This window comes from Vulpes vulpes, chromosome 14 (assembly GCF_048418805.1).
Source record: "Vulpes vulpes isolate BD-2025 chromosome 14, VulVul3, whole genome shotgun sequence".
NCBI classification, from domain to species: Eukaryota; Metazoa; Chordata; class Mammalia; order Carnivora; family Canidae; genus Vulpes; species Vulpes vulpes.
Window position 1 is genome coordinate 65,772,510 of NC_132793.1, and position 14,642 is coordinate 65,787,151.

The 14,642-nt window shown below is 39.4% G+C and overlaps 1 protein-coding gene across 1 annotated transcript in view; it reads right to left on the bottom strand.

Annotated features, from left to right (window-relative positions):
- Window positions 1–3,061: 3,061 nt before the first annotated feature.
- ADGRV1 (adhesion G protein-coupled receptor V1) overlaps window positions 3,062–14,642 on the bottom strand; it is a 529,718-nt gene continuing 518,137 nt past the window's right edge. Inside the window, exons 89-90 of the mRNA XM_025992909.2 lie at window positions 12,378–12,555; window positions 3,062–3,530 (exon numbers count right to left, since the gene is read on the bottom strand). Of these exons, the coding sequence (XP_025848694.2) occupies window positions 3,412–3,530; window positions 12,378–12,555 (297 nt within the window). The 3' untranslated portion in view covers window positions 3,062–3,411. The remainder of the gene's footprint in view (window positions 3,531–12,377; window positions 12,556–14,642) is intronic.

Below are 14,642 nucleotides of genomic sequence, written 5' to 3' on the forward strand. Positions count from 1 at the left end.
TTAAGGCTAAACTCAAGTAGCATCTTAAGTGTTGGTAAACACAAGGTAAAATTGCTTGGGAACTATGTTCCTGAAGAGCATTTTCTTTTTCCAGTCATACCCCAATCATGTGTTTCAACTTCTCTGATCAGATTTGGGAGACATGGAAATATTGATTAAACCCTAAGACACCACAGGGGCACCTGGCTGGCTGAGGTTGATGAAGCATGAGGCTCTTGATCTTGGAATTGTGAGTTTGAGCCCGACATTGGGTCTAGAGATTACTTAAAAAAAAATAATGTCTTAAAACAAAACAAAACCCAAGATACTCCAATAAATTGAACATGGACTCAAAGTACCAGAGTGAAATTCTTTCTGTGTTTTGCACACTAAGATTTTCATTTATTTGTTCTCCTGTCTTGGTAGGAATTTCAGTAGCAACACCACCACTCCATACTCAATTGCATGCCTGTCAGCACTTGTGTCTAGATTAGGAAAATCTCTCTCTCTCTTTCTAAAAAATAAAATTTGAAAAAAAAAAAACTAAAAAACAAATTTTAAAATCACAAAAACATGGAAGTAGAGCCATTACCCAAGGAAATGTTAGCTACCTACCGGGAGAATACAGAAAATATGGAGATAAGAAATATAGGGTTTCTGTTTGGGGTGGTGAAAAAAGTTTTGAAAATAGAGGGGATAGCTGCCGGGCATTATAAATTTAATCAAGGTGATTGAATTTAAAAATCACATTTAAAAATAGTTAAAATGGAAATTTTGTGTTAACATATATTTTACAATTAAAAAAACCCCAGTAGGGGTTTTTTTTTAGCCCCGGTGGTTCAGCAGTTTAGTGCTGCCTTCAGCCCGGGGTGCGATCCTGGAGACCCCGGATTGAGTCCCATGTCAGGCTCCCTGCATAGAGCCTGCTTCTCCCTCTGCCTGTGTCTCTGTCTCTGTCTCTCTCTCTCTCTCTGTGTCTCTCATGAATAAATAAAATCTTAAAAAACAAAAACAAAAACAAAACAATAGGGATGCCTGGGTGGCTCAGTGGTTGAGAGTCTGCCTTCGGCTCAGGGCATGGTCCCAGACTCCTGGGATGGAGTCCTACATCAGGCTCCCTGCATGGAGCCTGCTTCTCCCTTGGCCTATGTCTCTGCCTCTCTCTCTCTCTGTGTCTCTCATGAATAAATAAATATTTTAAAAATGTAAAAAAATAAAAACCCCAATAATCTAATACACCAAATACTATTGAATTGCACACTTTAAGTGGGTGAGTTGTATGGAATGTGAATCATATTAAATAAAGCTCCTTTAAAAATATCATGAAGAAAAAGAGGTCCAAACCCCCTGAAAGATAAAGACCACAATGTTTTATAGTCCCAGCCTTTTAGTTTTCACTTTGAGGAATTTGATTTGATTTGCCTCTTTCTACATAGTACTATACTTCTCTGGCAAGTGTCCCATTTTACTCTACATTGGGAGGAAACAGGATGGCAAAATATTGCTGCTGTTGGAATAGGAAGCTTATTTATTTTAGCACTGTGGCTTCTAGAAATCTTGTTTTTTTTCCTTCCAATATTTAAAAGAATCATGCTGAACACTAGCAGGTGGTCCTTTTGATTCCTTATCAAGATGGCATTTTGGACAGCACTAGAAATCCAGTCACCCAAAGGAGAAAAGGTATCCCCGATTTGTTGTGTGTTGGGCCAGATTTTCCCCAGATTCTGACAACATGTAGAAATGAAAGTAGCTATTGGCAATTGCCTTTGTTAGAGAATCCCTTATTGGTGAGGTTATAGTCCTTTTAGGAACTTTGAAAATAGTGGTCACAAGACTGAATTTATCTTAAGTGACAAATAAGAATCTAGTTATCTGGGGAAAATATTACAGTGATAGGACTTCTGGATTCCATACAAGGAAAGCTCACATTTCAATAATCATGACCTAAGCCCCCAATTCATTAAAATCTATGAACAATTTTAATATGTTTACCAATTTTACATTTTTCCTCTTACATTTTACATATTGTAACCAATTTCATCCATTGCTTCTACCCTATAATGAAACAGACTATGTATGTTTGTATGAGCAATGTATGTAGAATCAGTGAGACAATTAACTTATTTGTCACTTAAGATAAATGCAATCTTGTTACCACTATTTCTAAAGTTCCTAAAAAGGATTAAAACTTCACCAAGGATGGAGCCTTGTTATGCTATTTGATTTTGCAGTGCAGCTTTTGTTTTCTACCTACAATGACAATATACCCATGAACACTCAATATAAGAGGGAGGAGATAGGAGAGGGGGAAGACTAATAGAAGAGTCATTTAATAATTTATTAAGATAAATAATGCCACTCAGGCTTTATAAAGAATAAAGCCATCCTTAACAGTGACTATAGGGCACTGTGATGTTTTATGGCTTTAAAGGAAATTATTAACAAAACAAAATTTTCTTTTAGATAATTATTTCTTAATTTTTTTCTTGAGAAATCACTGATTTTCTCAAAAATACTGAAGAATTCAAAAACAGAAGGTCACAAAGGCTTCCTTAGGACAAATGTGTTCTGTTCCTAATGATTTTTCTGGAACCATAGTCAATGAAATCATCATGAACACAACAGTGTTTGTTCTGAGATAGACTTTCTGATTTTTCATTCTGAGACAAAGACTGAAAAATAGAAACCAAGAAATATTTCTCCTAAACAAACTACACTGTTTGAATGCTTCTTGTCTTAGCTGTGCTTGAAGTGCTTGATGTAGTGGTTATTTTTAACTGGGAACAGAACATTTATTTTGGAAAATGTTCAGATCCCTAATTTCATAATGAGCAGAAATACATACTTTCTATGAAAGACTATGCAAACTGCAGTGTCCCCATCAACATATAGGTGAAGAATCTTCAACAGACAATGAATTTTATGTTTTTTAGGAATGAAAATCCTCTAGAAGCTGTGAAGTCTTAAATCTGGATGACCTGTATCAATACCGGAAGAAACAGAGGGCTTGACCTCATCTAGATATAGTGCATTTCTTTGCTCATACACATTTCCACGTAAATAATGAGCTTGCATGATGTCATGGATTCTATTGTTTTTATTGATTTTTATTACTTTTATTAAACAATGTTAGCCAGGTCAGATGATTAAAAAACAATGAATATTCTTGGAATATGTGTGAACTATTAACTGATATAAACTGATCCCATCTTTCATCATAGTAGTGAATTTTCAGGTTGCACACAGGTAAGTAGTTCTTATTCCAAAAAAAAAAAAAAAACAATCACCTTGGGGTTAATCATCCAGTACAGTTCACAGGTTCCTATTATATAGCTGTGTGTATAAAAGTTACAGAGTTTAAAAAAAAAGTTACAGAGTTTAGCACAAAGCCATTACAAACAGGAAAGCATCATTCTAATTGTTACTGAAGCACTAGAGGTGGGTGTCGGCAATGGGTATCCTCCTGAGTTCTACGATCTGAGAGTCAGTCAAGGTGCCTCCCTCCTGGCTGCCTTGACCAGATTCATTGTCACTCACACTGAGACCAGCACCTGTAAGAGAAGAAGAATATATATACAATTTTAAGGATTTTATTTATTTATTCATGAGAGACACAGAGAGAGAGGCAGAGACACAGGCAGAGGGAGAGAGGAAAAAGAATCAACACAAAATTCCCAATCATTAGTGCAGTGAATTAAGAATCAAGTTACATCAAGTTGACAAACGGTTATTTCTATTATACTGGTATATAGTGAGCTATACATTTCGAATACATATTATCATTTTTTTTTAAAGTAGGCTCTACACCCAAAGTGGGGCGTTTACTCACCATCCTGAGATCAAGAGTTGCACGCTCTACTGACTGAGTTGGCCAGGTGCTCCTTGACTAAATATTATTAAACCTAACAATTATAAGCCTGTATTAAAATTCCTTTTGGTAGTTTTTTAAGTAAAAAGTGATTTCTAAAGACACAAGTCTAGGTTCTCAACCTTTTCTGTTTCCACATGGTTGACATGTGTAACTTACTCCCAAGAACTGCATTTCTCCACTGGGAGCTTATTAAAAAAAAACCAAAAACACAACGAGTAGTTTTCAGCAGGAGGGTAGGGTTTATAGTTAGAAAACCAGACCTCTAACCCCACGTGTACTGAACCTCATGGGTCCTTCCGCTGAGACCCAGTGTGGGCAGTGATCTGAGAAGAAAGACATGTATTGACAACACATGCTGTCATATCAGCGCCCAGAAGACACTGGCTCTGAACGACTGAGATCTGATCCCAAGATAAAAATAATTGTGTAACACGGTACCAAAACAGATCCATACACAAATCCCACAAGGCTAGCTGTTAATTACAGATAGCGCCCAGAATCTCTGTTTTGAGGAACTTCCACTATTCACCACTCTTTTTACAACTCAGAATAATTCAGACAATTTAACACTGTGTCAGAGTAATGCCTCGTTCTTTTCTTCTCTAATGTGCAGAGGACCACGAACTCATGTCCTCTTTCTCTTTCTCACGCTTGTGCGCGCGCACACACACACACACACACACATACACAGAATGGGGATGTGGTCACGGGGTGTGCTGCTGGGTTGAATCACAAGAGACTACGGCTCCCACTCCTCCCCCTCCGCTGGGCACTAGACTCTACAAACAAGAAGGAGAGTGAAAACCCAGTTGCTGGGTGGCTGTGACTTCCCTTTCTGTTTGAGATATAGGAAAGACAGTTCTGGAGATTCGGTAGGTGTGGGAAGATGGTGAATTAGGTTCTTAACTTATTTGGGGATGGAAGCAGGAAGCATCCCCCCCCCCCCACACACACACACACTGCCTTTTTGCAGCTGAGCCCTCCCTCTTCTGGGTTTGTCTTCTCCAATGTCTCAGCAAAAGGCTGCTGTTGGAACCCCACCTCCACTCTTTGCTTCTGGAACACTGCAGTTGCCCATCTCATCCTCGGATTTGTTGGCTCCTTCCAGAGAGCTCTTGTGCTTCTTCCTGAATCTTTTCCTTCCGATCACCACTGGAGACCTTGTCTTCAGCCCTGCTTCAAGGCCCACACCATCCGCTTGACCCCTGCTTGCTCATTAGCTTGACATCTCACTACTATTTCCACCTCTGTCCAACATGCTCTTACCCCCCCACCTCCTTAATTTGGCTGCCTCCATTCTTTCTGTCACTATCAATTCAGCTGTCACCACTGCCATCCACAGAAACATGATGATTTTCTTTCATCATGTCTGATTCCCTCATTGCATCACGTCCCTCATATCTTTCTATCTTCTAGTTCATAGGACCGTGCTCTGCACACTGTGGGTGTTCAATAAATGTTTGCTGAATGTATTAATTACCCATGCTCTGCATTCTAGTTCTTACCAATGTCTCTTTCAGCCTTTTTGCCCGTTCTGTTCCTCTGATCCATTCCACATTCCACTGCCCTCTCCTTCTCAGGAACAATCAGTTTCTATCGCCAACTGCATCAAGTCTGGCATTGGCTTTCAGGATACTTCCTAATCTGGCTCTACCCTATTAAATAGATTTCAGCCTGTACCTGTTGGAAAGCTTTCTCAAAGTGATCAGATCTCCTGTCTGTCCTGCACATGCCACATTAATTCCAGCCTGAGGGTCTTTTCCTTCTGTCCATTCACCAAAGCCCATTTTCACACCCTCCTGCAGATAGTTCTTTTACCTTCTTTCAAAACAAGGAGGTGAGGGATACAGTATTTGAAAAGAAAAATCCTAGTTTATACCAGAATCACATCCCCTTTATTCTCTTAAACTTTCCTGGTTTGGATAATAAATTATATGGTATCCCCCAGATAATGTATGTAAGTCACAGAGCAAAACGTGTGACAAACACCCATGAACTCTTTCCTCTGGTTAAGAACTAGAATGTTCCCAATGACAATATTTTGACAAAAACACAGATCTGGACCTACCCTCTGTTTGCTCCTGTTTTTACCTAGCCGTCTTGAATCATTTATGGTTTTTGGTTGATAACATTTGAGTCTGCTGCTATGCTTTAAAAGGGCCAAAGGCCCATGCTTCTTCTCTGCCCAGGGAACAGGGGAGCTGTCCCACTTGGAAGAAACTCAGTAGCTTAGGAAGACACTGGCCACTATATAAGGAGAAGGTAACTGGGACCCCGAGGCCCATAGCAGCTTAATTTAGGTGAGGAGGAACAAAAGGGCTACATAACAAAGTTGCCCAATATGGGATCAACTACAGAGAAGCAGAGAGGGCACCACGATTACCATCAGGGCAGAGTGGGGCTTAATGAATGAACTAGTATCAGCTCCCAATGACTCTGCCTGCCGGCTCCAAATCTCATTAGCAATACGGAAGTGTTTGCCCACCATCTTGACAAAGCACACTAGAGTGTTCTGTAGTGGAAGCCTACTGAGCAGACAGTGAGGAACACAGGAACTAGAAGTAATACTTTATATTCATCTAGTGCCTCTCCTTTGTTCGATATTTCAACACGCTTTAGTTAGGAAAGGGATGATTATTAGTCTTGTTTCATAGATGCAGGGATCGCCTGGGGATCAAAGGTGTTCAGTGAGTTTCTAGGTCACACAGCAGGGAAGTCACAGAATGCAGATATCCAATGGTCTTTCAACCTCAAATGTAAGGTGTTTTCTTCTATACCACACTGCCTCTTGTGGTGGCAGTTCTTACTGTGTTGCTTCCTTGTCCTCTAGGCTTTGAGTATGCAACCTCATCTATAGAATACATTGCTTACCTTCTTGGCTCACCCCCAATGCCATTCCTACCTCACTTATAGCCATGGTGCAACGAACACCCAGGTGTTCTAGAATACATGATGAACATTTCAAATAGTTTTTAAGCATAATAAGCTGAGCCCAACAAATAATATATACAATGTGCTACTGAACTTCAAATCTGTCAGATAGTGATAGATTCTTCACGTTAACAATCTCTAAACTCCATGAAAATTTATAAGCTAATTATAATAACTCTTATTTGCTAAATGAAGAAACTGAAACCTTGAGTCCCTTGCTGAAAATCACACAGATAGTACATTACAGAACTAGGATGCCAAGGCAGGGCTCTCTGATCCCACGGCCCATTCCTATTTTCTACAGATTTTTCAAATGTGACAGTGATACAAAGGTCATTCTCCTTCAACCTTTTTCTGAAGGAAAAAAAAAATCTTTCAAAATTTTGCTCCTCCGCTTTGATGCCCATTTAACTTTATTTAGCACACTGGTCTCCAGAAGTTTTTGAAGTTAAATAAGTCATTGTGGTTTTATGTGATCTATCTGAAAGAGAAATTTATTAATGAGTTCTTAGAGGAATTTGAGTATTTAGGCCTTGATTCTGAATGTTTTCATTTCTATTCAAGGACTTGTCATTTATTTTCTTCTGACTGAAAAAGAAATCATTTGAAGTTTCCAATAAAGAAATGTTTACCATGACATTTATGTCCTTGGCCTGAGGTAAAACCAGGAAGCTAAGGGATGAAGGCTGATAGGGAATCAGATTAGTCTTTCTGGAAGAGGCCTTCTGTGAAGGAAATCTTGTTTCTAAGCTCAATACACTCCAAACTTGACATATTCTAGAATCTTGTCAGCTTTGGATCAACATAAAAATCTGGCCACTGAGCTGGCTGTCCCACCTCAAAATCTAATACTATACAATGCTTCTGGTCAGTGCCTCTGAATTCCTTTATAAAGTGTCTGAAGCAATGGGATTCCTTTAACTTGTGGTACATGAAGGTTTTTCAAAGGGTCCAGGGTGGCGTGAGAAGGACAGCTTAAAGAAAATGTACTCCTAGATCTTTAACTTCTATGTGCACTTAAATAAATAAATAAACTTTTTTTTTTTTAAGTAATCTCTATATCCAATGTGGGGGTTGAACTCATGAGCTTGAGATCAAGAGCTGCATGTTCCTCCAGTTGAGCCAGCTAAGCACTCCCATGTGCACTCTTCTGAAGAGTTTTTGATAATTATTTGTAAGAACACTTAATATATTATTTTATTATTTTTAAAGATTCTATGTATGTATATGTTCATTTATTTTTAAAAGATTGCATTTATTTATTCATGAGAGACACAGAAAGAGAGGCAGAGACATAGGCAGAGAGAGAAACAGGCTCCATGCAGGGAGCCCGATGCGGGACTCAACCCCAGGACCCTGGATCACGTCCTGACCTGAAGGCAGAAAAGCCCATAAGCTTGTGAGAGAAAAGTCTGCTCCTATAATTTAAAAATGAAATGAATATGTGGTAGTGGGTCAGTTAGGTGTCTGACTCTCAATGTCAGCTCAGGTCATGATCTCAAGATTTTGGAATCAAGCCCTGAGTCAGGCTCTATGCTGAGCTCAGTGTCTGCTTTAGATTCTTTTTCTCCCTCTCCCTCTGACCCTTCCTCTGCACTCTCTCTCTCTCAAATACATAAATAAATATCTAAAAGAAAAAAAGGAATAACAGTGTGTATCAAATTGCTATGGTACTTAGATTGCTCTGAATTAGTTTAAAACAATAATGTGAAATTTTCATTTTTAAACACTAAAATCTATAGTACAATGGAAATCACATTATTTGAAACTATTTAAACTTATGATGAAAATCCTTAGATGTTTATTAAATATATGCAAAGGGTTACATAGTTTTCCAAAGTTGTTTAAGAGTTTACATGAAAAGACCTGGAAGACCCACTGTTCCCCGTACTAGACTTGGAGTGCCCATGGTTAAAGTGGACTGGTAATAGATCAAGGTTTGCAAACCCAAATGTTTGGGTCGGCCAGCATAAACCAGTGACACAGGTCTGGTGAGCACTGGACAAATCAAAGAGCTCATGTGCTGTCTAAAGGGATGGCCATTACTCAATTCCAATCAAGAGATTTTAAGATTGCCTAGATTTTAAGCACTTTGTTGCTAGAATTTTATTTTTTAAAGAAATTCTGGGATTTTATGGGCTATCTCTCTTTTTTTTTTTTTTTTAAGTAATCTGTACACCCAGTGTGGGGCCCTAACTCACAAGTCCAAGATCAAGTGTCACATGATCCACTACTGAGACTGCGAGATACCCTGGGATATCTCTGAATTTTAAAATTTGGGCTTAAAAAATGTTAAAATGCCATGACAATCAAACAAAACCCTCTGCTGGGCCAAATCTAGGCCTACGTGTCAACTCTAAATTCAGCTGTAAATGGAATGGCACGTAGACTTGCTCCTTTGATTTGCCCATATCCTATGATGAAGTGTCTTGGGGGTGGTGCTTGATTATTATAGTACCTTTTCTAAAAATAGAGGGAACCAATGCTAGAGACTCTTATTTCGGTCTTTTAAAGTATTTATTTCCTAACGAGTTTAGTGAGTTCCAAGGAATGCTAAACTCATCTATAAGTAAGCAAGTCATTCCATACATTCCTGAACTAGATGCATTTAATACTTGTGATATATATAGGACCCACATCTAATTTAATTATGCTGCAAGAATTCATTTTATGTTTCCAGTGTCACAACATCAACTTTGTAGTGCTGGGGACATAATTGTCCCTGAGAATTACTAGTAATCTGAAAGACCCATTTTAGTCCTGCTAGTGAACATTTTAGACAGCTGTTCATTCCCTCCTTCATGAAACTTCTCTCTTTACTTCTTTCTCACTATGCTGCAGTTTCCTCTGTGGGATCCTCTTCTATTCACTCATCTTTTTTTTTTTTTAAATTTATGTTCCAGAGAGAGTGAGAGCAAGACAGCTAGCGTGGAGTGCAAGGGTGGGGGGATGGGAGTGGAGGAGATAGAGAATCTCAAGCAGACTGCACTGAGTACAGAGCCCAACACCAGGCTTGTCTCACGACCCTGACATCATGACCTGAGCTGAAATCAACTGACACTTAACTGACACTTAAGGACACTTTACCAACTGAGCCACCCAGGTTGCCCCTATTCACTCTTTAGAGATATTATTCAGGATGCTCTTCTCATTGCCCTTCCTTTGTCTCCTCTCCCTTCCTCTTCTCTTCCCTTTTCTTCTCTCTCTCCTTCACTCTCCCAAGATCAAACTTGTCTATTCCCACAGTGTTGAATGTAGTCTCTACATGGATACATGTCAAATACCTCCAGCCTGCACCCTCAGCTAAGATCCTTCAACCCTGAATAATTAAGACCCCCAGGACTAATAACCAATACTTCCAAATCTGAACTCATCAGTTTCCCCCTAAAACAAATGAATACATGCTCCTTACACAATTCCTCAGCCACCAAAGTGAGAAGCAGGAGTCTTTGGGGACTGTCCTCTCAATGTTCCCTCAGTCTTCCTCTTGTGTTCATCCTCTCTTTCTCATTTCCACTCCCCAGATCTGAGGCCCAAATCTCATTCCCTTGGACAATTATAATAATCTCCCAGCCTTTCTGGTTTTGCTTCTAAATTTATTCCTCATACTTTTGTAAGAGTTATTTTGCCTCAAAAACCAGTGGGAACATGCCATTCCTCTCCTCAAAAACCTCCATGGCTCACTAGGTTCTATAAAAATCCCACTCCTTAGCATGGCTTCTGAATAGCATTTTAATGTTATGTAAAATACCAGCAAGTGTTCTGCTCCCACAAAATGAATCTATTACTAAATGTGTTCCGGAAACACCAGGTTAAATTAAGTGAAGTGGGTTTCTTTACTCTAGGACTTTTCAGAGCTGCTAAATGCTAATGTGAATTGTGAATCCTTGCAATTTCCCAAATATACTCAGTCAGAGGATCCTCCCATTGAGGATGACTATAAATATCTCAAGGAGGTTGTTCACTAAAACCCAGTTGGGGGACTACAGTAAGTCAGTAACAATGCAGGTAAATTACCTTGTGGGCCTTTCTCCTGCTGCCTGGCTTGCACTCCCCTTCCACCCCAGCCACGCTACAGGGTTGCTTCTCCCCAAGTACCTGTAGGCCACGCACCTGTAAGGCCTGGACTTCAGCTGATCCTACTCCCTCAGTCTGCAATGCCTTTTGTCCACTCTCTACCTATTTAAAACCACATATTTTTCAAGAATCAACTGAGAGAGTTCAAAAAAATTTCCTTGATCTTTTGAATAATTAGTAACTTGTTTCACTACTTACTTACTCTTCTTTATGTCATGTTTGTGTGACTGTCTATTCCACCAAGCAAACTCTAAATTTCATTTTTTCATTCATTCATTCATTCATTCATTCATTCATTCATTTTCCAATGATATCTACAAAAGTTTTACCAAGTGCCAAGCACTATTCTTTTTTTTTCTTTTCTCTTTTTTTAAAAAAAAATTAAATAATAATAAATAAACAAATTAAGGGTCACAGAGGTGTCCCACCTGGCCACTCTGGAACCAGGCACTATTCTTAATATAGGGTATATACAGTAAAATGCACTTTGAATAATTATCTTAATAGGTTCATCTGAGTAAGGACATATCTTCTTGCTTGTACATCTAGAAATGAAAAGTTCACTGAAATTTTTTTTAAATATATATTTTTAAAATTTACTCATTCATGAGAGACACAGAGAGAGAGAGAGAGAAAGAGAGAGGCAGAGACACAGGCAGAGGGAGAAGCAGGCTCCATGCAGGGAGCCCAATGTGGGATTTGATCCCGGGTCTACAAGATAATGCCCTGGGCTGAGGGTGGCACTAAACCACTGAGCCACCCGGGCTGCCCTGTAATTTTTATAACAGTGGCAGTTTGAGGTTTTTCTGAGGGAAAGAATAAAAGAGAAAAAACTGTAGGGGTGCCTGGCAGATTCAGTTGGTAGAGCACGCAATTTTTGATCTCAGTGTTATAAGTTTTAGCCCCACATTCAGGAGTAGTTTAGTTAATAAAAAAAAAAATTAAGAAAACATCCTGCATATTTGATTTGAGAACAACCATCCATTAGGGTCACAGGTTGAGTGGGGTTGAACATGTAGGAGGAACCAATGAAATATGATACATGATGGTGCTTGGAAAGCAGTAGAACTATATGTGGCCCATTATCTTGCCTTTGACATTGCCTTTGACATTTTTTGCTTCAGAGACACTCCCGGTGTCTTTGGCAGGTCAGAGGCAAAATTCTCTGGGTGAGATCCCCACCAGATTGTCTTTACAATATTAAATTTGTCTCAGTGGTATCTTGGTGTTATATCAGGATTCCAGGGCAGAGATATTTACATTTAGTCAGAATATGCCTTTTTCTTAAGAGCAAATTGTAAATTATTTTTAGGTTGTGTTATATTTGGTGCCAAGAACAAAATATCCTAAAGTTTGCTGGGATTAGGAATGGGTCATGAGAATCAGGATGTGCTAAGGGGTGACTGACTGTACTTCTGCAATTTCATGGGAAGAAGATACAAGTTGTAGCACAGCAAGAGTGCCTATTTCTAATGTGGTTTGTGGGTTCATACATACCAGGATTTTTTTTCATACATACCAGTTTTTAATGCAAATATCAAGTCATCAAACTCCTGGGACTCTTCATCGGCTATTAGTGACCCTTGGCCATATCCTCCGGAGGAAGGGAACGTGGCGCCATTCTGTGGACTTGGCTTCAAGTCAGGGCTGGCCTGACTGGCTTGCTGGAAGGATCCTCTCTCCCAGTCAGGGGGCACCTTTTTGGGGGAGAGTAGTGGGAAAAGGAAACCATAATATCAATACATACATATTTACTCTGATATTTAATTTAGCTCCACATTCTCATTACAGCCAAGCGAAGGGACTGCTGAACTGTTTAGAGATCTATCTTTAATTTTACCTTTGGTCCTTAGAGAGAACCCAATTTGGTGATCCTAAACAATTTCTCTATTAGAATTACTTATAGGGGCACTTCGCTGGCTCAGTAGTTGAGTGTCTGCCTTTGGCTCAGGTCCTCCCCAGGTCTTGGGATCAAGTCCCACATCAGGTTCCCCGCAGGGAGCCTGCTTCTCCCTCTGCTTGTGCCTCTACCTTTCCCTCTGTCTCTCATGAATAAATAAAATCTTAAAAAAAAATTACTTATAGATCTCTATGCTGTTATGCGTTGAAAGAAAATTATTTTTTTAACCCAAACAACATGTTTTATGTTTTTGTAGGATGTATAAAAAGAAAACTGCTAAGAATTTAAGAACTGGAGGGGAGGGATGGGGCGTGGTGGACAAAAGAGGGGAAGGGGAGTGAAATTTCCAGTTATAATGTATTCACATAATCCTTGGATCAAATGATTAAAAAGATAGTTCTCACCTGAAATGATTAAATATATCCACATCCCTCAAGATCACTGATAACCAATCCCTTAATCTTTCCTTTCCTCATGCCTTCCCTTCTCTGCAGGGCTTCCTAGAATGTCTCTGACAGTCCTTCATCGACAGCTGGATCAAGGCCAATTTTAAGCCTCTGAGGAATGTCGAGCACACTTAAGGGTTTGGCATCATGCAACACCCCCCACACACATTCAAGTGGTGGCTCAGACGCAGGAATTAAACTGTCACAGCTGCTCCCTCCCAACAGAAGGTATTCTGAGAGACTGCAGGGATGCCTTGTATTGAGAAAAGTGACCTGAGGACTGTAGAGATCATGTGAGAGAAGATTAAACCTTAAAATATTTCAGTAAAAAGCTGAACATCTAGACCAGCACTGCACAACAGAGCTTTCTATGACAACACAAATATTTAAATCTGCGTTCTCCATTATGGCAGCTACCGAACCCATGTGGCTATTGAGCACTTGAATGTGGCCAGGGTGAGTGATGAACTGAATTTTTAATGCTCTTTAATTTTACTGAGTTTGAATTTAAGTAACCACACATGGCTAATGGCTATTGTTTTGTATAGCTCAGATGTAGACAAATGCTACATTGGGTACACAATCAAAAGGACAAAAAAAATTTTTTTTAAGTCTCATTCCAAAAAGATCTATTTCTATTGGTATCAAATATGATGTGAAAAAAGTTCCATTTTAAGAACTTTGGGGATATAGAAATGGTGTTATATTTCCAAGCATTTAAGGGTACTAAAAACTAAATTCTTAAATATTGTACTTGACTTGTGATCACTTAACCTTAATTTTAACCTGACATGAATAAAACTCCTTTCTACATTAATATGGAAGACAAAAAATAATCACTGAGCAGATAGATTATCTCTCTACCCACCTACCTCTTTACCTACTTATCTATCTATAAGCCATTAACTTACAGACAGATGCACTTTAGCTGCCTGCCATTTTTCAGGATGCAAACACAAGTACTATTCCCTTTGGCTCCTTATTTTTTTATTTCTAATTTTTTTTTTTTTTTTTTTTTTTTTAGAGAGGGAAGAGGGAAGGGCAGAGGGAGAGGGGGGAGAAAGAATCTTAAGGAGGCTCTGTGCTCAGCGGGGAGCCTGATTCAGGGCTTAATCTCACCACCCTGAGATCATGACCTGAAGGGAAATCAAGAGTTGGAAACTTAACCAACTGAGCCCCTTAGGCGCCCCTCCCCTTGGCTCTTTATTTATTTATTTATTTTCGAAGATTTTATTTATTTATTATGAGAGACACACACAGAGAGAGGCAGAGACATAAGCAGAGGGACAAGCAGGCTCCATGGAGGGACCCCAATGTGGGACTGGATCCCAGGACCCCGGGATCATGCCCTGAGCCTGAAGGCACATGTTCAACCACTGAGCCATCCAGATGCCCCACCACGCCCTTGGCTCTTTAATACAGAGAGGGAATATGAGCT